At 45.4% G+C, this 24,454-nt stretch overlaps 1 protein-coding gene across 1 annotated transcript in view; it reads right to left on the reverse strand.

The window, feature by feature from the left end:
* Positions 1-7,634: 7,634 nt before the first annotated feature.
* RTEL1 (regulator of telomere elongation helicase 1) overlaps positions 7,635-24,454 on the reverse strand; it is a 51,249-nt gene continuing 34,429 nt past the window's right edge. Inside the window, exons 27-35 of the mRNA XM_035890360.1 lie at positions 24,315-24,410; positions 22,596-22,806; positions 19,443-19,580; positions 18,792-18,908; positions 16,700-16,942; positions 14,914-15,090; positions 14,159-14,344; positions 13,548-13,651; positions 7,635-8,487 (exon numbers count right to left, since the gene is read on the reverse strand). Of these exons, the coding sequence (XP_035746253.1) occupies positions 8,413-8,487; positions 13,548-13,651; positions 14,159-14,344; positions 14,914-15,090; positions 16,700-16,942; positions 18,792-18,908; positions 19,443-19,580; positions 22,596-22,806; positions 24,315-24,410 (1,347 nt within the window). The 3' untranslated portion in view covers positions 7,635-8,412. The remainder of the gene's footprint in view (positions 8,488-13,547; positions 13,652-14,158; positions 14,345-14,913; positions 15,091-16,699; positions 16,943-18,791; positions 18,909-19,442; positions 19,581-22,595; positions 22,807-24,314; positions 24,411-24,454) is intronic.

A 24,454-nucleotide genomic window follows, 5' to 3' on the forward strand; every position in this document is an offset into this window, starting at 1 on the left:
TTGCTCGCCCCGGCTGCACACAGCGCAACCGGCCCCGGGAACACCAGCGAACCCCCAGCTCTGCCCAGGGACTTGGGTGCGAGCCCCCGTCCTGCGCCCCGCACACCGCGAGGGCACCAACCCCGCTCAAACAGCCCAGTTATAAAATTTTAGTGCTTAGGCACCGCGTTCCCAAAGCCGGCTCAGAGCTTCAACTTTCTCCTTTCAGAAGCACTGAGGACAACGCTCCAACCCCAACCCTGCCGCCGAAGCGCTTGGAGTTACCTTTCGTGGGATAAGGACATCCAGTGGCTGAGGAGGGTGGCATTTCAATATCTTAGAGGCGACGCTTCGCCCCAAGCCTGAGACCCCAAGGATTTCAGTGGGAACTCAGCTTTAGCCTTCCAGGTACGGCGCTCGGCAGGGCCACGCAGGAGCGCGTTTCCCGGTGCCTGCGCGCTCTGCGCTGCCCCTGCTTAGGTACGGCAGCCTCGCGTACCTTGTCCTTCGGCCCCGGCTCGCCAGATCCCCTCCGAAGGTGAGAAAGCCCAAGGGCACCCCTGCAAAGCGCTTCCCTGGCTAGGAAGGCACACGTGGGAGAGCTTGCTGTCCCTCTGCTGTACCTGAGTGGGGAGGAGGAGGAAAAGCACAGAATTTACCTATTTTTTTGGTGTAAAAGTGGGAGAGCTCCTTGCTGAGCCCACGAAGAGCACGGCAGACTCTGTACCTGAAAACCTGCCTTTTCATTTCCACCCAGACACCATCAGGAACGGTGCCACAAGGCAGAGGAGAAGGGGGGGAAGCTGCAACCCGTTCCAAATAGCCATCTGAGAAACGAGTTTAGCTTTTTTTCTTCTTTAAACCTTCCAACCGATGGAAGAGAAGAACACACACCTACATACAAGCCCCATCCTGATGCGGAGCACTCGGCTGGGAAAGCTGATGGGTTTTGTACTGCGCCCCTGCCGCCCCACAAACCCCACTGGTTCCGGGGTCACAAACTCCTCGTGGCCTCCCCTCCCGGCACAGCTCTCGGGGTGCCCAGCCACCCCCTTGCCTCTGGCAGGGCTCTGCCATCCCCGGCTTGGCACACTGAACAGCAAATTTGTGATGAGGAAAAAAAAACGGTCAGTAGGTTTTATAGCAGTAGAGCACCACCACCCAGACCGACTCTCCAGCTGAAATAGGAAGAACAACCATCGTGCTCGCTCAGACCAGAGGCGCCTAAGGGCGCAGTTGGAGAACACTAGCCGGTCCATAAACACACTTGCTTAACATGCCCAACCCCCCAGGCATCGCCATGTGGAGGCACCGGAGGGTCCAACATTCTCAAGCATCTCCCGTTCCCATATTTGTCCTCCGCTCCATCGGGTAGCTCAGGCCACCGAGCACTTACAAGTAGCAAACACCAAATATAGAATTGCAGAAAAACATCGTTTGGAAAATTTTGTGCTCTGTTTTGCATCGGGAGGCCCCAACACCGCAATGGGTGCCACTCTCTACTTTTTTTTTTTTTTTTTGGTTTTTAGAGTTGTCACACACATGACCAGAGCTGCACCCTCTCCAGCAGTATCCTGGGATGCTCACATCCTCATCTCTCAATGCTCAGGGTTCCCAAATATTCTTTCCACACTTGTTCCCTCCATATATAGTCACACCTGTGAATGACGTGAATGTTATCCCATGGACACAGCCCAGGCACGAGCACCTTATAGCCGGGCACTGCCTCGAAGGCGTCCTGCGCAGCTGCACGGGCACCTGCGGTTGGGGAAGGGGGAAGGGAGAGCTCGGCCCCAGCAGCCTCCCCCTCGTCCTCCAGCAACCCCCAAGGAGGCGGCAGCGTCTCGTCCCCAAAGAGGCTCCCCGAGCGGGCATTTCTGGATAGTCAAAACCAGATCACGCTCTGAAAAAGCAAATGCAAGGTTGCTGGAAATGTAAAGGAGCCATGGTGCGGAGGTGAGAGGATGTGGAGGGTTTTCTCTTCAGGAATCATAGAATCCTTTAGGTTGGAAAAGACCTTTAAGATCAAGTCCAACCATTACCCTGACCCTGCCATTCCAGAGCCAGCAGCCAGATCATTTTGCAGGTCATTACAGAGAATTAATGACTGGGCATTTGCCGTCTGCAACGCCAGAATGAGCCTCTCGCCTCCAGCCGTCAGTCGCTGGATCCGCTCCCCTGTCCTGGATGGCGAATCTCTTGGGACTTCATTCTTAACGCTGTTAAAGATCAAACCTACGAGAGCTAAACACACTGCCCACAAAGTAGGGCCAGCTGTGACAGGACAAGGGGTAATGGTTTTAAACTAAACCAGGGTAGGTTTAGACTGGATATAAGGAAGAAATCCTTTACAATGAGGGTGGTGAAACACTGGAACAGGTTGCCCAAAGAGGTAGTGGAGGCCCCATCCCTGGGAACATTCAAGACCAGGTTGGACGGGGCTCTGAGCAACCTGATCTAGTTAGCGGTGTCCCTGCTCCTGCAGGGGGTTGGACTAGATGACCTCTAGGGGTCCCTTCCCACCCAAAACATTCTATGATTCTATGAAAGAAAATCACACCCAGCTTTCTGCTCCCCAGAAGTTGACCCTGATGGTCAGAAGGAATCCAAAGCTCTTTCCAGTAAGATCAGTACCACCCACCACAGTGAAGGGAAAACTCTGCCTCCAGCTGGAATCAAAGGGGCTCAGTGTTTTGGTCCGTGGGCGTTGTTGAACGAGTGGGGGGCACGGCCTGGGCCATGGTTATTTGCACTCGACAGAACGAGTGATTTTCACAGGCCTCTCCAAATTGGATTTTAATTCCACTGCTGGTTTACCTCCGCCATTTGTAGCTCCCCAAATTACGTTGATGATTTGTAACACCATTTGACATAATCCCTGAGTAGGAACTACCAGGGCTTTGCTTTGTCATTATGCATCATCTCAGTAATTAAATCTATCAATTAATCCCCTCACACTCCCCTGGGACTTCCTCTGGGGCTGAGGCGCATCCTCTGGAGCCTGCTCCTGCTGGGCCAAACTCGCCACCAGGCTGAACCGAGCACGAAGCCCCGCACCGCAGCGTTACCTGTCTGGAGAGTTTAAGCGAGGCCTCTTTTGTCCGAGGCTCGCCCCATCACCGCCCGGTGTTTCGGAGCAGCCCTAGTGCAACCCCAGCACGTTTCCTTTGCTGATCACGGTTTTCCTACCGTGGATTTCACATGGCTCCTGAGCCTGTTACCAGCCCTCCTGCTGACACATCTGAACTTCCAAGAAGCCGCAACAGAAATCAGGTCATCCAGCCTTTTGCAAACGTGTGAGTCGGTTGAAGTGATGAACAGTCATGCCGCAACATTTGTAAAAGGATTACTCAAAAGTAATCCCAATGGCTTCGTTTCTTCCCCATCTCCCTCAGGATTCTGCTTCGATGGAAAGAAAACCACCAAGCCGCATGAACACCCGTTCCCGTCCTGCCCGCTACCTCCTGCTTCCACCCGCTAGGACGGGGGAACCCCTAAAGGGGTGCGAAGGCGGGCGGCACGGCCTGGATGGGGCCTCGGGGGGGTCCCTGTATCCTACTCACAGCGACCGCTGGGACGCATGCAATATGCCAGGGAGCTCTAAGTAGGCAGCTCCCCACCGTACCGCGACATTAAATTCAGGACAGACTTAAGTCACGATACTACAATGACAAAAATTTGTCAGTTTAATATTTAGGGAGTGAAATGCCAGGTCAAGGAGACAGAAAGGGCTTCCCCAGGCAACCTCTACCCTTCAGGGAGGCAAGAGTCTGGTAGAACCACGACCTTCGATTCATCTTTTTGTCTATTCTTTTACTTGCCCAACAAACCCCCCCGGAATGGGTCTGTGGGGTCGCTGCCCCATCACTGGAACGCAACAACTTGACTCACTGCTGCTGTTCTGACCTGCAGAGGTAGCTTAGAAAAGGAATTCAGCATCATATTCCCATGGCTCTGATTTCACTTCCCCACACAGGGCATCATTTCACACGTTCGAGGGCTTCGGGGTGTCCAGCTGCGCCACTTTTCAAAACTACTCTTGCAAAATCAGGTTTCTCACTAATATTCAGAGAAAAATCAGAAAAGCAAAGAAATTCCTCCCTCCCCGGCAGCAGCCGCTTCTCCAGGCAAAGAGGCAATTTCATCTCATTCCTGGTAAAACATCTGCTTTGTTGTTTTTGGTCTCTTTCCCAAGCTCTTTCACAGCTTTATTTGGGAAAAAGCAGCGGGAAAAAGTTTTTTCAGTGACACACCAGTAACGCTGGAGACAATACTCCAGGTATAGTCATAGCACTCCAAGGCAGGGGCAATCAAGAGATTACTATCTACTTCCTTCACGATCCGTAACTCATGTGTCATTTGCTTCCCAAAACAGGCAAGGAGTGTCCATGATAGGCTTCCCTCTCCCCACACGCTCGATGCTTTGGATCGGTTCCCCTAACCACTTACAGCAACACAGATTGTTCCGAAACAATTCTTGTTTTCACTTTCTGGTCTTCATAAATAACGCGCTACCTCTCCTTCTTGTAAATCCAGCGGGTTTCGCGATGACGGGAGATCGCTATCTGCAGCATGTCCCGACAGCCAGCTCCTGGGGACCCCCTGCTCCACGGTTTCGTTGGAAGCGGCTCTGTCGCTGGGGCAGGGGCGGGAGGAAGCAGCACTCTAAACACATTTAGGAGGACCATGCTGACGTCATGAGGGCTTCAAGTGACACGCAGGCCTCCGAGCTTTTCTTTGGAAGATGGGGAGTGGAAATACGTGCGCCCGGACCTTTGTGAGAAGGGATTCTTGAGCAACCTGCTGCGGGGAACGCGTGGCGAGCGCAGCGCTGGGTTGCCGGGCAGAGGTTGGGGAGCTGGGAAGGGGAAGGGTCTGATCACGGGCCGGGTAACATCGCTGCTGGGCATCCCCCGAAAGCCAGGGAAGGACGCCCTGGAAGCCCCAGCACAAAGATTCCCCCAACAGGCAAGGGGGTGGCTCTTTGGTGACGCCAAGTGACCTCCGAGGGCAGGGACCTAGAGACCTACCCTCAAGTTCCGAACCCTGCTCTCCCACAAGAGGAGCTCCTTGGGGTTTACAGTAAAGCCCGGTGAAGGGCAATGCCACACAAAAGCCCATTTGCTCCTCAACGCCCATTTGCTCCTCACCGGTCAGGGTCGCAGTCGCTTGCCTTTTATTTGTTTACTTTTTTTAAAAATTGATGAGCGTAACTTCTCAGCAAACCTCTCCAAAATAGGTCAGCAGTGACAGAATCGTTAAATTCTGTGCGTTATTAAAACTAAAACGAAGCAAAGAGCGGATAAGCTGCAGACGAGGACCTCCTGCAGGCTGGATGCTCTCCCATCACCGGCACACATTAGCATCCCTCTCTCCGGCCCGAGGGACGCTGACAGCAGGGACCCAGGCCCGCTGCAGTGCAACCCCTGCTCCACCAGAAAGCAATAGCAAAACCAGATGGATTCCACCTGCAAAGAGCAGATTCGCCGATGGGGACAGGGGAAGCGTTTCGGAGTCCGTCAGGGTGGGCTCAGCTGGTGAAGGCACATGACAGCCCACGTCCTCAGTGGGACGACCCAGCTGCTGGGGAGCGAATGGAGGAGCGTGTGAAGCTCTTGAAAGCACCAAGATTTTTTTACTGTAGTTCCTCTGCCCTGTCTCACCGGCAACGGAGCATTCCCAAGTAGGAACAGTCCCTAGAACTAAAGCAACTCCAGCAGCAAAGAGAAAGCACAGGTAGAAAACTGTTCTAGTTGAGGGGGAGAAAACAAAAGGGAAAAAAAATAAAGCGTGACAATGTTTGTCCCAGGAAACCACACATACCTGTGAAGTATTCCATTTGGGCTCCCCAGACCTCGCAGCAGTTTTGCAGCCTATAGCAGATAATTTCCATCAGGCAAAACCTAAGCCAGGCTGTCATCTCACCGGCTCCCTGACGTTCGCAGTTCGCGCCCCGTGCTGTGGTTTCCCTCCAGCGGCACAAGGAGGAGGCTGCAGGGAGGGCTCTTCGCAGAGCAGACGAGGCACTGGTCTTACCAGGAAAATAACATTTCACTGTTCACTGCTCCCAGGCGCCGCTCAGCTCTCAGACTTCCCCTTCCACTGCTTGCCCAGGCCGAGAGAACGCACCGAGGGTTCGCACCGAGCCTCTGAGCGACATCGCAGGGACCCGCTCACCCCACACGGGGAAGTGGGATTGCCCCAAAGCTGCCACCTGCAAAGCATTGGCCTTGGCCTGATCCGCTCTCCCCTGACAGCACCATCTTCTTTTTTTCCCCCCCGCTTTTTTAAACTTCTGTAATGCAATAGCTATTGCGATACTTGTTAAAAAAGCAAGAGAACGAACGATGGCAAAGAACACTCAGGGCACAACTTGTGAAGGTGCAGCTTCGACAAAAACCCCTTGGCCAACCAGAGGTACACTTCAGGTTACGGAGTTGCTTTGGTTTTGGGAAGCAGAGCTGCCTTCTGCATCTCTGGCGTGATTTCTGTCGAGCAAAACGCAGCTTTTCCACCATGAAACACAACGCAGTCGCCACGCGACAGAACTCAGAGTCAAAGGGCAAGAGCTTAACGCTACTGCCTGCTCCACACCATCGCTCCGGATCTTTTCCTCTTCATTTTTACAACACACGTATCCATCCATACCTTTTCCTGTATTTTTTTCCCCACTTACATTTCAAATATCTAGGGCTTTCTCTGCATTATTTATTCCTGTTTTCAGAATCTAAACCGCTGTCAGTAGTGCACTGAACAGAGAGAAGGTACAATTTGTTCACAGATTTAAAGAGGGCAGAATACACGCTAGCCCCGAATCACCTTTGCTCCTCTGTAACTCTCCGTTATTTCTAATTACTGGTTAACGAAGGACGGAAGGTTCCCGTGTCGCTGCCGTTGAGGAACACCGCTTTTCCTGTCTGTCAGACAGTCCGCGCGCAGCGAACCCCGACGCGAGCGCACGCGTGGTATCTGACATTTTCGTGCACGAGAGGCACCGTATCACACGCGCCACCGGGTTGTTTCCAGGTAAAGTGGATTCTGCTCTGAAAAAAGGAATTTCTCCGTGAGGACCAATATCCCCGTAAGGAGGAGATCTGACGTGACACCAGTTTTGAACCCTACAGCCGGGGGAAATCAGAACCTGTGAAATTTTTTGCAGCTCGCCCGTCAATGCTGAGTTGTCAATTATTAACATAAAACTTCCCGAAATTCCATTGTAATTAAATCCACCTACAGGCTGAGGAAAAAAACCAGCCTAAAATTATTAAAGAATATATTCTCCCAGAAAATTCCCAAACCACGTGCTACATGAAGTGCCTCTGTCATCACAGGAACCCCCAAACCACCGAGCGAGGGAGAACACAATCCTTTGTTCATTTCTCTCAACCAAAATAGTCAAGTGCCAGAAATCCCACAGTATAAACCTCTCCACTTACTCCTGCCAGGGCCACTGGGACTCAGAACCCAATGTTTTTATAGCTGGTAAAAAAATTAAGCAAAAAGAAAAGAAAAAAAAAAGGAAACCCAATTAATATAAACCTGATTTATTTATAGTTTAATTTAGAGCCACTACTGATGATTTAAAATGGATACAATTGTTCAGGTTAACCACTGATATCCACTACTCACAGAGAGTGGAAGTACTAAGGAATTGTTTTTAAACCCATCTAACTTGACTTATTTTGAAGTTTTAAATCCATTAGGTCCTTTTTCTTCTTGGAAAATAAACATCAGGTAACATGGGCAGAATGAAAATACCAGCACGGAGCCTTCTTAGATGCACGTTTCCAAATATCCCAGTACGATGGAAGGCATCAGCCTTCAGGGTACACAGCAGATGCAAGTGTTTCTGCTCACTATCCAACCACTGGAATTTGTTTTTAAAAAAACCTCATCCTTTCAGTATCTTCTGCTATTGGAGAGAGCAGCTGCTGCCAAACACCAAACAGGGAATGTGAATCACTTCTTCCAGGAACACCAGTGTGGTTAAGGATGGGCAGTCTGGCCTCATTAGCCAGCTCAGTTCCACTGTCATACTACTGCTAGGGTTTTTCCAGGATCTGGTATTACCTGAAGGGCCCACAAATGACAGAAGCCTCCAGGATTTAAAATTTCAGCCTAAGAGTGGCCACAGTAGAATTTTCAGGGTAATATAAAAAAAGAAATTACCCTGAGAAGGTTAATCTGCTGAGAAGTAGGTCCAACGGAGGACAATACTCTGTTTTGTCTCCCGCCAGTGGTGAAGGAGAAACCTTTCAGACTTGATCACCTTTGTAGGAAGATGCGATACGCGCTGGAGCACAGCCCGTAATCCAGCACCACGGATCAAAGATATTTAAATGAACATTCATCCCGCGTCCCTTCAGGATGAGAGCCAGGGCGCAGCCATTTCTTGCCGCTGATACGAAGGACTTGCCCTTTGTGTCGGTGAGATTACGACCAGAAGAAAACTTGGATTAATCGCTGCTTCTTCACATCACTGTGGCACTCTGGGCACTTCTTCCTCATCTGTACAAAATAAATGAACAAAATACAGAGATAAACTATTCATTTTCTCTACCAATATGAACTATAAGCCACGCTAGTCATTTGACAGTCCCCAAGATACTGCATCTATTAAATGCGTTACCGTGCAGTCAGTTACTTAACTGCTAATAACAAAAGGAGGAAAAAGAAAATCTCCCAGTGAAGTAAGAATGAACTTTACAGTAGTTGTCACAGATTAATTACGGCTATGACATATCTGGAAGGCTAAACTACAGGAATGAGGAAATACAGAGCCTGCAAGAGCTGCTGTGAAGGATAGATGTACGTGTTACTAGGAAAATCCCGTAAGATGGCTGATGAGTTCCCTGAACTCCTGCTTCCTCTTGCACAGATGAGAAGGAAGCGATCTCCTGGGCATACCAGGACATCGGTGATACACGTGGTCATGACCAAAAGTTTCGCAGGGGAACCAAGTACATGTATTTCTTCATACCACCACACACCTTTCCCAGTTAACAGCAGAAGACTGGGTACGAGGCGACCATTTCTCCACCCAGGTTTCAGTTTGCTTCCTGACTAATCTTAAAGTCTGGTCTTTAGCCATTTGACCTGAACAGGTCAAATGTTCTTTTTATATCTGGCGAATTACTAGTAAAACTAAAGCGCTCTGCTTATTTCAAAAAGTGAGATAGCAAAATTTGTTCTTAAAAATTCATCTTTGTGAGAAAATTGCCAGCTCAGTAGGCTGCAGTGATGGCCTCCTACATCAGTGGTGCTGTGCGGGCTTCCCTACAGTATGGAAGTTAATCGTTGCAACAGAAGGTGTGGACTGCAAAGTAGGCTCGGGCACTCGTATTTTGATTCCAGAAATTAATTAATTGAAATACCAGAAATGGAGGGGGAGAGGAAAACTCACTTTACCTCCCAGCAGACCGTGATCTGTCAAAGAGCTCTGAAAATTTGAAGTGTAACATAGAATTGTGAAATCTTAAATTATTTGCCCATATTACAGATAGTCCAAATGAGAATAACTCAGTCTCTCTGGAATACCTGGCAAAACGAGCGTGAATAAACGATGCATTTAAATGAACAGCAGCAATAGACCTCTGCACAGAAAACTAGACCCAAAAGTGGCGTATATTGGCAGTGTCTCTGCAAGGCTTCCCCTAATGCACTGAAAATCCTCCAGCATATCTGAACTAATCCCTCTAATACCCCTCCAGCCGCAGGCAGTTCCATCTGCTCCTCCAAAAGCTTCCAAAATTATTCCTTCCAAAATGTTCCAAAACTATTCACCACCCCTCAGCTATTTCAGTAAAATAAATTGGAAAAAAGACATCCCAATTTACAAGACCCAAGCCATTGTGTTTTGAATGACAGCCTGTTAGTCACTTCCTCACAGGCCACCATGCACCAAAGCGCTTTGGAGCTGAAGAAACATAGTGTGTAACTTCTTAGCGAAGAAAAAAAGACGAGTTCTTCAAGCCAGCCCAGTCAGTGGTGACAAAGCCCAGTGCCATCTGATGAGAGTTCAGAGCCAAGCTGACAAACATGGTTGCTCATTTCCTGCTGGTAAAGGCACCTCTAGCACAAACACGGCCCTTGCCACGAATGGAGTCAACTGTCCGCACAACGGACCAACACCCTGATAGGAATGCAGATGGAAGCATTGGGAGATGGTTCCTCTAGGATTGGTTTTGGAGAAACATGGAAGAATCTTCTTCCTGTTTGCAATCCCCTGCTCTCAACCACGCCGTTCCTCCACCTCATCGGCATGACTAGCAGAGAACAGCTTTGCCTCATCACTGGGAGATGTCTCTCTCTCCATCAGTCCCCAAGTAATATCCCAAGCTACAAGCTACGTGGCTTTTCATTAACCAAACTACACTTGAATTGTATCATACGCAAGCTAACGTCGCTGTGTACTGAGGACCGTTCTTCACTAGAAAGATATGCCATAAGGAAGGTAAGAAAAGGTGATGAGACCACATAGTTTTATGTTCCCCATAGCAAAGAGCATAGAATGTCAGCCATGCTGAGCCTTGAGGGGTGCTTGAACAGTAGAGCACAAGGTCTCAGCTGGTGAGAAGATGCTTCTTACATCCCCCATACCCAAAAGTTTGTTGTTCAGAGCAAGAAAGGAAAGTTCTTAGAAATAAGGACTTTGATGCATGCTGGCTATGGAGGAGGCAAATGGATCACACTGTTGGTGTATGCAGAAAGGCTCCAAGGGTGTGCTTACGAAGGACAGGATATCCATCACGTGTTTTCTTGAGAACTGGAAGAGTATTTTGTTTGTCCTTTTTAAACGAGCAGGGCATTAAACTGAACTAGAAGAAAGAGGTTCAAAATGACAGCACAAAAAATGAGATGGTTCTTCACCTAATGTTTGGCTGCGCTGTGGAAGCGCTTGCCGTAGGACATGGATGCCAAGTTCTTTTGTGTTCAAAGGGAATTGGGCGACGTGATGGAAATCCATCAGAGGTTTCTTAACATACAGAAGCAACCTTTGGCTCAGGGAATTCTTGTGCTGCAAATAGCTTTGGGGCTGAGAGATTATCAGCAAGAATCATCGCTCATGCCTGCCATCATCTTTATCCTTTCCTAGCCATCCTTTTTTGGCCACTGTCAGAGACAGCGGGTTGGACAGACATGTACCCTGACTCGGTATGTCTGCTATTATGTTCTGATTATTTGCCTCAAACTCTGTCTTTCCTGATCTTTACAAATTATAAGACTGTATTCACCTCCCAGGGCTGTGGCACGCTACCACAAAGCAAAGGTCTGATTCACCTTTCCAAGAAAAACACAGATATTTTCTTCCCCCTGCCACCATCTGGTACAACATGGGATGAAGTTTCACGGTAATGAGCAAGATTATTCAGGAAAGTGGCAGATATGGAAGTCATTAATAACAAATGACCCATGGGGAACAACTCATTTCCTCAAACATGGCCTGGTATTGGATATTCAAATAGGAAAGAATACTTCTATAGTTGGAAGGGACCTACAACGATCATCTAGTCCAACTGCCTGACCACTTCAGGGCTGACCAAAAGTTAAAGCGTGTTGTTAAGGGCATTGGGGCATCGACCACCTCTCTAGGAAGCCCATTCCAGTGTTCGACCACCCTCTCGGTAAAGAAATGTTTCCCAATATCTAGTCTGAATGTCCCCTGACACAGCTTTGAGCCGCTCCCATGCATCCTGCCACAGGATACCAGGGAAGATCAGCACCTCCCTCTCCATGTCTCCTCCTCAGGAAGCTGTGGAGAGGAACAAAGCCACCTTTCAGCCTCCTTTCGCCAAACCAGAAAACCCCAAAGTCCTCAGCTGCTCCTCACAGGACATTCCTTCCAGTCCTTCCACCAGCCCTGTTGGCCGCCTCCGGATGCATTCAAGTACCTGAATCTGAAATACAGTCTAATCCAGTGGACCAGACTGTTTTAATCCCCAGTCTAAGAGATGTGCAATCAGAAAAAGGAGTCATTAAAAAAACCAAACATTGAGGCTGAGCAAATTCTGTGATTTATCTATGAGCTATGAAAATGCACATTAACTTGGGGATTAAGGAAAAAAACCAGACCTCGGAATTACCAATTTCAAGACAAAAAACCACAGTACCATTGCTCACTATAGAAGGGTTCTAATTTTGTGGATTCTTAAGCTGACAAAACAATTACATCTTACTGGCAAAATGAGAGTTTTTTCCCCAGACATTTGTAAGAGAAAAAATTACGACCTGAGATAACATAATCTGCCCGTGGGATAACAAATGTTTGCCTAACCAAAAAAAACTCTCCATGGATCTCATTCAGTTTCTTAATCAGCTCAAGTCTCGAGCAGCAGAGATTATAAACACATGCTAGTAAAATTCTTGTCATGACTTTCCTCGAGTCTTTTCTGAAGTGGTGTATGCGGACTGTCAAACGTTCAGCCCCATTACACTTTGGCAATAAAAGGACCAGCTGAGTCTTCAGTGGTAGTGCCTATTCAAGCTAATTGGTTCGGCTGCTCAATCTCCAGCAAACACTACAGGCCTTCCTTTGGTTTTCCTGTACTTTCTTCCATATATTCCTTATAATCCGATACTTTGGGATGTTAAGATTTTTAAAGAAATATGGTCTATAGGAGACTGGGGATGAAATGTAGTTGAGCAGCTATTCTGAATTCCCTCTAGGAGATATATGCCTGAGAACATCAGTCTGGACATTATTCTATATTCCTCTTGGACCAAGTCTGTCTTGGTCATTATATTTCATTTGGATGTTGGTATACTGGTTATTTTCTACAGTAAGCTGACATTATTCAGTGTCTTTTTCCCTGAGAAAAAGACCTTCCTCTGGAACTTGGAATGACTGATTATTTTGTACTTGCTTATAGATCCACATTTCTTTTCCTCCTGTACTGTTTTCAGGCGGGTTCCTGACCTTCACTGATTAGCAGCCGCCTTCATCACCTACAAACGTTTAGAAACCTCCTCAACTCTTGTATTAGACTTCCACGCGCAGGGTCACAGATTATTAATACCTGGCTGATGAATCAAATGTTGGGTAAGATGCTACAGGCACTGTGGGATCAGTTACATCCTCTTACCTAAAGAATTTCAACCACCAATTTACTCAGCCAGGAACACCAAAGGACAGGATAAGACAGGATAGACTTGAGCATGAATTTGCCTCATCTCATGACAGTGCTTTAGAGTAGGCTTTTAGACAGGGAAAGTTATGAAACTAAGCAAGAAAAAAAAAATTAAAGTAAAGGTTCAGATGTAGAATAAAAATTTTTTTATCAAGTTGGCTCCACAGCTTCTTGCCTGCATAGCTCTAGATGGGAAAACATATGGAGAAAGCACAGGAGCTGCAAAGATGCAAAAAACACAGCATAAGGCAGAGGTCTGCCTCTAATCACATTGCGGAACATGGGAAGTAATGAAACAAGTGGTAAATCTTCCATCAGGATTTAGGTGTTCTCTCTGGAAACAGAGGAATTCTGTTTCCAGGCCTATCCACATGGCTCTCCTGAAAAGCACAAAATTCACCAGCAGTTTCAGGAAAAACTGAAACCAGCAAACAAGGTAACCTTTAAGAATTGCTCCCAGCATGTTTTGCAGCAAGTGAAGTCACATAACGGACATTTAAAAGGCACATCATCCTCAGATTTGCAGTTAGAGCACTGGAATCTTCCTAGAAGAGAGAGAAAGGGGTGGGGAAAGAGGAGGAAAGAGAAAGAGAGGGAGGAAATGACTAAATTCCAGTAATCACCTGTGAAATTCTCATGCATACACATTTCCAGTGCAGTCTGCAAAACAATGACCATGAGCTTTATGAACTGCCTTAATAGTGCAATGCCTGGCCTTGTTATGTTATTTCTTTCACATGACCTCAGTGCTTCAGATCCCCATTTAGAAACTGAGGCTACATCCCTACTTTACAAGGAAGTTGTAGAGACAAATACATAAGTTCCCAGGAAAGTATGACATCACTGTGATAAAGACAATGAAGAACACGTGCAAGTGTCAAAAAGTACCAGTGCTACTTAGCAAACAGCACTGTATGGTTATTGCACCTGAGCAAACATCGGCATGAGCCACTTGATCATTTAATAGATCGTCAGCACAGTTCTCATTTCTATAATTTATCTTCATGCCTGATTATTGAAGAATTGCATCCAAAAATCTCACCTATACCTACCACACTCTGGCTCCATCTCTAGGGGAAAGATAGGCACAGCTCCAGAGCCTGTGGGTGCTCTCACATCGCTGGTTTCTTTCGATACTTTGGTCATTGGCAATTCAAGTTTGCTTTTCTGGTTAAAGCAGAAGGAGGAAATCTTTCTCTGAATTTTCTCCGGTGCCTCACCCTTGGAAGTGGCTGCATCTGGTTATAAGAAAAAAAAACAAAAAAACAACAACCAAAAACCCAGCATATAAAACAGTACAATGCAGAACACAATACACAGACTCTGCAAAACACAATTGGCAGTAAGTTCAGTAAGTTCTCATTGTATAAGAACAACAAAACAATTTGAATAACTATTTTTTTATGCCATACTTCTTGGTAACAGAAGTTTCCGATACTAACGCACATTATTACTGAAAGGGACCCTTTATGATGAAATAGTTCTGTGGCAAATTCTTCATAGACACAGTGACCTTGATCCACTCCTGCCCCACCCCACTTAGGTGCAAAAATTTTCCGTTCACCCTAAACCACTTAACAGTTTAAAGAAGACAGCACTATAATTTTCTTCTCATTTCCTTGCACTTCCCCATTGCACGTTGCCTTCTATCTTACACTTTTTTAAACTCAGTTTGGACATGGCCAATTGCTTTGATCTTCCTTTGCACACCTAGCGCAGGGAGGCCCTGGCCCACAGCTAAGGCTGTTGGACACCACCCATCATAATAATAAAGTGTCTAAACTTCAGACAAATGTTCATTCCCAACCTTGTACGTGGCTGTTTCCTCCTTTAGTGCACCGGCTCTCCAAGCTCATTGGGCTCCCTTCACCTTGCACCTGTGGTTGCAATTGCTTCTCTCCCTCGCCACAGACCATTCCAGTCAAATCTTGACACATTCGTTGGAACTGTTCTTTGTGATGAGGGCGCACAAACATGTAAAACCCTGTCCAAAAGAAAATACAGTCAAACATGTAGGAAAATAAATGCCTGACCATGGAAGACTCCTTGCTTTGGAGAGGAGAAGTTCCCTGGAAGCTGAACAGCATCAGCCTAATTCTTCAGAGTACCTTCAGGTTAGTGGAACACTTGATGATTTTGCTGATTTTGTAATTATGGGGTTTTCCTTGCCAGAAGACAGGTGAGTACTTATTTTGAAGATAATCTCAGCTTACCTCGAAATTCTTCTGTTCTCTACAGCTAAGCATAAATACCTGACCCGGCCCTTCAACTGACAGCTGAACTACAGAAATCAGGTATGTACACAATATCTGAAAAGACTTTCTCAAAAAGGGCATCTCTTGTTACTGTTTAGTTGACAATGATTCACAACACACACACAGAAATTCTAAAAAAATCCCAATTACAACTTACTGCCAAGCACAGGCAATTCTACCACAAAGCCCTCTGAGGTCAAAACATTTGCTCAGTCAAGACACCGACTCTCTGTAAGAATGCTCAGGGCGAGATGATGAGTCACAGTGCCAAGCAGTTCGTTTCCGTCCCGCTCTTCACCATGTCAAGACTAATCTAACCACTTAATGCACCAGAAAAAAAAAAAATTTCTAAAAAGTTTTGAGGCTATGACATCTATTCAAGGCCAGTGAAATACTTATTTTTATTTCCTAAAGACAACAAACAAACTACATCAGCATTTCCCAGCATATACTGTATGCATCATTTCCTGCAGAGGAGTTCACACCAGAGACACAGGAGAAGATGGAAATGAGGTGTTATGTAGCACAAGATGTCTTCATCGAGGCAGTCAAGGCCAGCATATAACCCCTTTTCTTTTTTTTTTTTCCTTCTTCTTTTTTCTTTCTTTAACAATAAACCCCAATTTCAAATTTTAAAAATTTGTAGCTTCCTAAATCCTTTCATCATTAAACCCATGAAAGGAAAGAACCAAACCCAAAATATACCACTTTTGAGTAAATAAGTATCAGCTTGAAATTTCTGGAAAATTATTCTGAATGATAAGCACACTAAACTGTGACACAGTTCTGTAACTATTCCCAGGTAAAGCTTGGTAGAACAGTGAATCGAAAGCGTGACTGCTTATCTCAAAACCTGCAAGTGATCTAAGAGCTCAGTGCCAGTGTAGCCATCAACGGTCACGAGAACAAAACTGAGTCAGTGCAACAGTCAGCGGTGTCTTTACTACCGAGCAATCACTTGTAGTAATTGAGGAGGAAAAAAAAAAAGGTCCTGAAATGGTTTGACTGAAGTTCAGGACTGCGATTACTGAGGTCCTAGCGAATGTTTTTCATGGACAATTTCTAACTGAGCAGACACAGATAACATTTTATAACCTTGACGTTTTTTCCTCTCAGACTGACATTCGTTTAACACCTCTTTCCTGCCGCTCCATCTATCTGGTTTGCTAAACCAAAAGCTGGGAGAAGTGACGTTTACCAATGCGAAAAGTTTTTCCTAAAAGTGGAGAATTTGCAGATGACCGACTAGTGAAAGGTTATTGCTCACATGAGATCACAGCACCTACACCTGCTTTTCAACTCAAGAAAAGTGATATTTAAAAAAACCCAATCCCTTACTTTGTAGAAGATGAAAGTCTTCTGGCCTCTCCGTGGTGAGGGCTGCTATCACGGAGATCATGGCATCATAGTCATCTGTCTTCTTGTAAGCTAACAACGCTTCATAGAAACGGCTGTAAGCGCTTTTGTTCAAAGCCCTTTTCACGTCGTTGAGATAGGTGGCACGGAGGACCTGGTGCTGATCTCTCCTAGAGCTTGAGGCTTTTTCAGTGTCTTTCCTCAGAGCCCGACTGGCATTCTGCCCTGAGAGACAAAGAACATGTGTGAGCAGGGCTCAGGAAGGAACAGAGGCAAACAGGTCACCCCTTTGTGTCAACTTCTCTTTGCATTCAGAAGGGGGTTCCTGAACTACTTCAAAGCGGTAAAGCCGAAGCCACCTGCACAGCCAGACACCTGCCCGCTGTGTGCAGAGCCAAGACCTGCTCCTGAAAACACCAACTGAGCAAATTCATTCTGGGGATTGCTTTTAGCACCTCCCTGGTCACTAGGGAATGAGAAACAGGTGACACAGAAGACACTGCGCGTGGAGGTCTGCAATAAATTGGGTTTTGTGCTACACTGAGGCATTTTAAACGGGTGGCTTAACCATCCGTCACGCTCAGGCGTTAGGCTTACGCTTAGGCCATTACCTTGTGCTGGCCTGACACATGGGCAAGTAAACTGCTGCGAGCAATTTTAAGGAATAGATTTCTCACCCCTTATTAATAAAAGGAAAAAAGGCGTGTGTGTGTTTCCCAACAGGTAAACATAATGTCAAAAAAGACTAACTAACCTGAAATAACATGTGGGATAGCATGAGAACAATGCAAGAGCACACAGGAGGGTAGGAGCAGCTATGAACATCCTGCTAAGCTCCACGTGGACTTCTGTTCAAAGTGTCAGCCTTTGATTTCCAATATGTTTTAGAGGAAAAAGTTCTGCTTTGCATATTACGGGTATGCAAATATGGATGAAGTATATGATAAGAAACTGATTTAAGTTAACCAGCCACACCTTTTGGAGTTTAGATCTTTATTCTCCACTAAGGAACTTTTAAAGAAGCTAAAGAAGATAATGAAGTTGTAAAAGGCGGGCTTAGCCCAGTTTCCTGAAAGGGGAAAACCACGGGTGTAAATGTTATAATCCGTATCTTTTATTGCACATCAAACACCTTCCCGCCACTTCCACGGGAGCATGCTCTCCTTAAGGAGTGAGCAACAGAAGCAATACATGCATTTATTGCTATTGTTTTCTCAATTACTTTTAGTGAAAACAAGTTTCTGTGAAAATCAATCTCACGGACTTCAGAACAATTACCAAAGATTCTGTTTCATTCAAATGTTCTTGAAATACAATACACAAAAAAGAAATAACATGGCTTTGAATACGAAAAGCTTTTAAAGCCTTCCAGGAAACATCGGCTTTTTTCTTTGAAAAAAGGCTTAGCCTTTGACTATTCTTGACCCTCTAAAGAAAGGCTCCTACACGGTCCAACTGTCCTACTCACTTCCTTGTGAGGAATACAAAAAATTCCCAGCTGTTCTCAGGAAGATCTACAATCAAACCGTAACAGAGACTTCAAAGATAAATACTGGACAGTATGAGATTAGAGGGATGGGTAGAGAGATTATGTGGAATTGTGAGAATGTATTTGTTACTCTCCATTTCTGCAGAAAACCCAGACTGTCTACAATAGCAATAACAAGAGGAACTGTTTTATTCTTCATATCAGGATTTATATAGACCAAATCTAAAATTGCATTCCTTAAATGGCTCTCTTTCCTGAACTCTGTACAAACAGGGAGCCCAGCAGCCTTGTGCTCAACTCGCCTTCTCCCCCACTGACATATGCCAGGTCAGTCTCCAGTGCAAGCTTCTGGCTTTAGCTGGTTGCTTTCATATCCACCTTGATTTAATTTATTGGCTTTTTTGTTTTGTAGAATCCTTACTGAAAATTCTGAACTACTATCACTCCTACTATAGAGAGTGAGGCACTGTGCTAGGTGAACGCAAAACCCACTGGTTCCCACCAGGAGAATCTACAGCCAGTGATGAAGTGGAACATAACATCTATTACCTTGGGACTGTGGTTTTCTTTAAGATGAAGTGTTACCTGCGCTACTCAGTCCTGTTGCCAAGTGGAATCCTCCTCGGTTCAAGTGAAGCCCAGGGTTCAGCTGAGTGCACAAGTCCTTCGAGAGTGCTGTTCTCTGCTGACTCTGTTTTTCCTCTGTTAAATCAAACCAGTCCATTAACAGTGAACTTAGGGAAGAATGAACATGGAATGGTGCATTTTAAAGCATGTCGATGTATTTCTCTGATAAAAGGGGATGTGCTAATGCCCTGCTTCTTTTTAGGATTTTATTGTTCCAGAGTTTCAAAGACTTCACAAGCTTTGTGAGGACATGAATACACTCTGTACACTGTTCTGGTGGCACTATGTGGGTAGCAAAGAAAATAGATGAATACGCACAACATTTTTAAACCCACAGACTAGAGTTGAGATTTAAATAGATCTGTAAAATCCCCTTTTGAAATAAAATGGCATCATTACTCACTATGCAGTAACTAACGTTCAGGCATCTCATGTGCTTATGGGAAGGCAGGCAAGAGGATCATGCAGAGCAGAGACTTGGCTCAATATCAATTAAACTAAATTTCTTTCCACCCTTACATTTCTATATTAGTTGCATCTTGCTCTACGACTGGACAATGTCCATCAAACAATACAGCTGCCTGCACAGTGCCAAAACACATTCCTCACCTATTTTCTTGGCCAGTATCTCTCTCTCTTCCCGCAGGAGGCTGTGCTCAGGTTTGTAGCCGCAGCCCACTCCAGTCAGATTGCAACATGCTTCATCAAACTGTTTCTTATGTTGAGGTCGAACAAATTGATAAAATTCTTTCATTAGACAGAGGGAAGCAGGGGTAGGAAAAAAAAATTAAAAAAAAAAATAAAATCAGTGCACAACAGGTAATAAACGCCTGCGAAACCTACAATGGCAGGACTTGTAGGTTAGGTAATACGAAAAGAAGAAGTGCTGCCAAATAACTTAAAATCTAAATGTTGTTATCTAATATTTATACAGTAAGCACACTTGTGAGTTACACAAAGGTCAGCTATCATGCAAACTTCCAGCAATAGGATTACCAGTAGGTAATAACTATAATTTTTTCCACTGTAAACATGAAGTAGCTTACTTCTTGATGAAACATGTACTTGGCAGCAAAAGTCATGAGTCCTCACAGACCGTGGGGTCAAAGTATGTGCCTGGCTGCTACTCTGAATAACTGCTTGTGGCAGATGCACTAGTGATAGTTGGGTACAGGCTCCAAACGAGGCAAAGGCCTGAGCCATGGCCTCAAGAACTCCTCTAATTTCAGTCTGCTCTCTGAAAACCCACAAAGGAGCAGAGTGACACCATAAGAATCAATGCCTATGAGCTTGGAACAACCATCATGCGATTAATACATGAATAGGGGGTGGTTTTTCCAAGACTCATTTATCAAGGAACAAAGAAAGTTGTGGGTACAAGGAGCCTCATGCATACCTTTCCCATTGCATATAACTTGACTAAAAGCCAACCACTTCATTCCATATATATGACAGCCTAAGTGAGCCTTCTTGGAGCTCTCCCTGCCAGGTAGTGTGGCTGCATGGCAGCGAACCCCCCTGGAGCTGGGATGACTGTCAAGGTTGCTCCTTGAAGCAGAGAGACCTTTTACCAGTGGCAGATGTTTGGTAAGCAGTCGATACCGTGCATAACCTTGTGCTATGGTAACTTTGACTGCATGCTGAATTGATGCTAATTGTCCTGGTTTCGGCTGGGATATAGTTAATTTTCTTCGTAGTAGCTGGCATAGTGCTGTGGTTTGGATTTAGTACTACAAGAATGTTGATAACACACTGATGGTTTTAGTTGTTGCCAAGTAGTGCTCAGACTACTCAAGGACTTTTCGGGCTTCTCCTGCTCGGCCAGGTGCATAACAAGCTGGGAGGGGGCACAGCTAGGAGAGCTAACCCAAACTGACCACAGAGCTATTCCAGACCATATAATGTCATGCTTGGGGGGATTTGGTTGGTCGGTCACGGGGAGAGTGATTGCGGCTCGGGGGGAGTGATCGCTGCTTGGGACGGGCTGGGCATCGGTCAGCGGGTGGTGAGCAATTGCACTGTGCATCACTTGTTTAATATATTCTGTATATTCTCTTACTATTATTATTATTTGTATTCTTCTTTCTTATTAAACTGTCTCTATCTCAACCCGTGGGTCTTACTTTTTTTTTTTCTTTTCCCCAATTCTTTCCCCCATCCCACTGAGGGAGGGGGGGAGCGAGTGAGCGTCTGCGTGGTGCTGAGTTGCCAGCCGGGTTAAACCACAACACTAATGAAACATTACCTATATAATCCCTTAGACATAAACCAGCAACCAAGTCTGAGACTAAGTTTGGACCTAACTGCACCTAGATTCCTCTCTGAGGAAGAGTTGAGAAAGCAAAAGGGTCCGCTCTGAACCTCGTGACCCAACGGGAGCGACCTCCTTACCCTTCATGCCCCTGGTCTCTCTGTAAATCATCCTAACTCAAGTGTAACTCAGTTTTCCTTCGTAGGTTTCTTCCATGCAGTAACAAATAGAGAGAACCTTGCCATGGAACTTTGTTCAGTCACACTTTTACAACACCCTATTAAAACCACTTTGCTGATACCTTTGACAGTGATTCCTTAAGCAATCTAAATCACTCCTTCGTGACACTGATATGTTATTGTTAATTCTACACCTCATCTCACCTACCATGAAATACTTGCCAACCAAAAGCCTAAACGTCAAATGAACCTTAGGTTTCAGGTGCCTGTCATTTTTGAAAACCAGACTTAGGCCTTAACTTGGCAAGAAAATATTTCCTTATTTATATCGTAAGATTAGCAAACTGGGAAACACACTGTGGCTACTATTAGTAGTAAGTGCTCATACCGAGCTTCCCATTCCTTAACCTTAAAATTAACCTTAAACAATTTACAACATGCCTAACTGCGCTTTTTTATTTTAGTAGATGAAAGAAGTCAGAGAAGAATCTGCCCATTTTCTCCTCAGTTGAGGGGGAAAGGAAAATTCACTGAGAAAACACTGTTAGACTAGAAGAAATGTTGGTGGGAGTTCAGTTCTTGTCAATACAGTTGTTAAAAGACACCAAAATACCAGCTAAACCAGTAAACTACCCATGCTTGCCCAGATCACTTGCTTTATACTCACCATCATCTACTTATTCACTGCTTTAACACTGAACCCTTATGAATGCACATATCCAACTCTCACAACCACACCCTTGATCTTGCCTCCTAAATGACAGGGAATAAGCTGTACTACTTTTAGGCCAAGTTTAAAATAAAATAACACAAGCTTCCATGGAATGTGATTTTTTTTCCTGGCCTGTCAGGGTGCAAACCTATGTATGATAATCAGATTAAGAACATTTTCTGTGTGATCTGGGGATATAAAGTGATCAATTTAATGATTATCATCCTGATTGATCTGTACCTTGAATCCAAAATGCTTATCTCTGAAATGCCCAAGTCCATTTAAAAGACAAAGGTCATGTCATAAAAATCATAGAATCATAGAATGTTTTGGGTTGGAAGGGAGCCTAGAGGTCATCTAGTCCAACCCCCCTGCAGTGAGCAGGGACACCGCTAACCAGATCAGGTTGCTCAAAGCCCCATCCAACCTGGTCTTGAATGTGTCCAGGGATGGGGCCTCCACCCCCTCTCTGGGCAACCTGTTCCAGTGTTTCACCACCCTCATTGTAAAGGATTTCTTCCTTATATATCCAGTCTAAACCTACCCTGTTTTAGTTTAAAGCCTTGTCCTGTCACAGCTGGCCCTACTAAAAAGAAAATAAACCAGGGAAGCTGTCATACCTCGTAACAGGATATGCTTTTTTTCATCCTCTATGAAGAGGGAACTCATTTGAGATAACATAGCATGGAAGTCATCTGTCTTCTTGTAGTGCTGAAGAGCCTTAGAGAAGAGGTCATAGTTCTGTTGGCTTAGGGTCTCCTTTACTGTTGTGATGTACAACGTAGCTCGGGCCTTCTTTGGCTCCATCAGGTCTGCTTTTTTGTCAGCTTGCTGCGAAGACAGAAGACTTTTCAGTAAAGAGTATGGCTTGAGGCCATGAACTCAGCTGGAAGCAGTGTATTTACAATTATACCAGCACATAGAACAATGAATGCTTTCAACCAACAGGTTACTGCCTCTTGCATTTACAGTAGTCACCCCCGTATCCATGGGCTATTTCCCAAAAAACCAAAACAGCTCCAATGCCACAGAATAAACACAAACCTAACTGGCCTACCTCCTGGAAACGTCCAATTAACTGAAACCCACAAATGTCTGAAGCAGGAGAAACAAAGAAGGGAAGGCGTTCAAGCATTTTGGTTCCTCCAAAATATTTCTTGAAGACACTCTACACATGAGCAAGCTCGATTACTCTCTCGTGTCAGGAAACATTATTCTTCTTCTATGATGACAAGCAACAAGGACTTGAAAAAGATTCAGAACAACCCCTCCTTTATGGAAGTGTCTGTGCATTACAATGTGCACTTTGAACATACAAGCTGTTGGACCCTTGTCACATGTCTTCGTGACACAAAACAGTGTCACTGGGGCAATCCTGAGGCACAAGTAAATTGTTAATTTCCCCAGATGATTATTATATTAATCCCTCTAACATCTGTGAGCAGAACAACGCTATTCACCTCCTCCACTGACAAAACTGAGTGCTTCAGAGGAATATTCCTAGAGAAGGCAGCCAAGTCCCGTTGCACAATTCTATTCTTAGGAGGCTTAATAAGAGAAACGAAATGTTGTTTCTAAATACTCCAAACCTGGAGGGCTAGGCTGACTCATTGTGACATCAGATAGCAACAAACTACAAACACAACCTCCTGCAATGAATCTGCCCCCTTCCTCACACCTTGGATATTATCAACGTCAGGATCTGTGACTACTTTAATCCGTTTCATCTGCTAGGTGAGAGAGTCTGACAGACAGCACCCCACTACCTTGGACAACTACTGGCACACAGAGTCACCCAGGGGATTCTCATGAATTTATCATGACTCTTAAGCAACTACCTGCATAATGGGTTTGAAGACTGTGCGGAACAATAACACACAACTGCAAACATAAAACACAACAACGACCCACCACAGGGGGGGTTAGGATGCGATCGCTTACCCAAAACTGGTCAGTTATACCGTTTGAGGCTCTACCAGCAGCTAGACTAGCTGACCGTTGTAGGCCCCTTCCAACTGGACTATTCTGTTCTATTCTATGAAACCACCCACCACACCTGGTCAATGGGAGAAGACGTTCACAAGGTAGTCCATGCCAGAAAACAATTCTTTTCTCCTACTAGCTCTCCCTGGACCCGTGCTTGATTAGGTCTGTGATGTTTAAATTTGCTAAAGGGCATGACAGAAATAGATTTCAGACATGCATCGCTGAATATTTACAATTTGGAGAAAAAAATGTAATTGCCCTGGCATCAGTCATCTGTCTGCCTGGAAATTTCCAATTCAAATTAAAGCAGTCTGCAGATCAAAGGGATGGCACAGACACATGAAAACACATACTGTATTGCTGACTAGCTTTATTTTCTTCCTTCCTCCTTTCTGCTCATCTGTTAGCCTCTTCTCATACTGAAGGGAAAGTGTTGACAGACGATGTGCCTGTGAAGATTAAAAGAAAAGAAAAAAGGTCCAAAAAATACTTC

The sequence above is a fragment of the Egretta garzetta genome, unplaced genomic scaffold, assembly GCF_000687185.1.
Source record: "Egretta garzetta isolate BGI_Z169 unplaced genomic scaffold, ASM68718v1 scaffold223, whole genome shotgun sequence".
Taxonomy (NCBI): domain Eukaryota; kingdom Metazoa; phylum Chordata; class Aves; order Pelecaniformes; family Ardeidae; genus Egretta; species Egretta garzetta.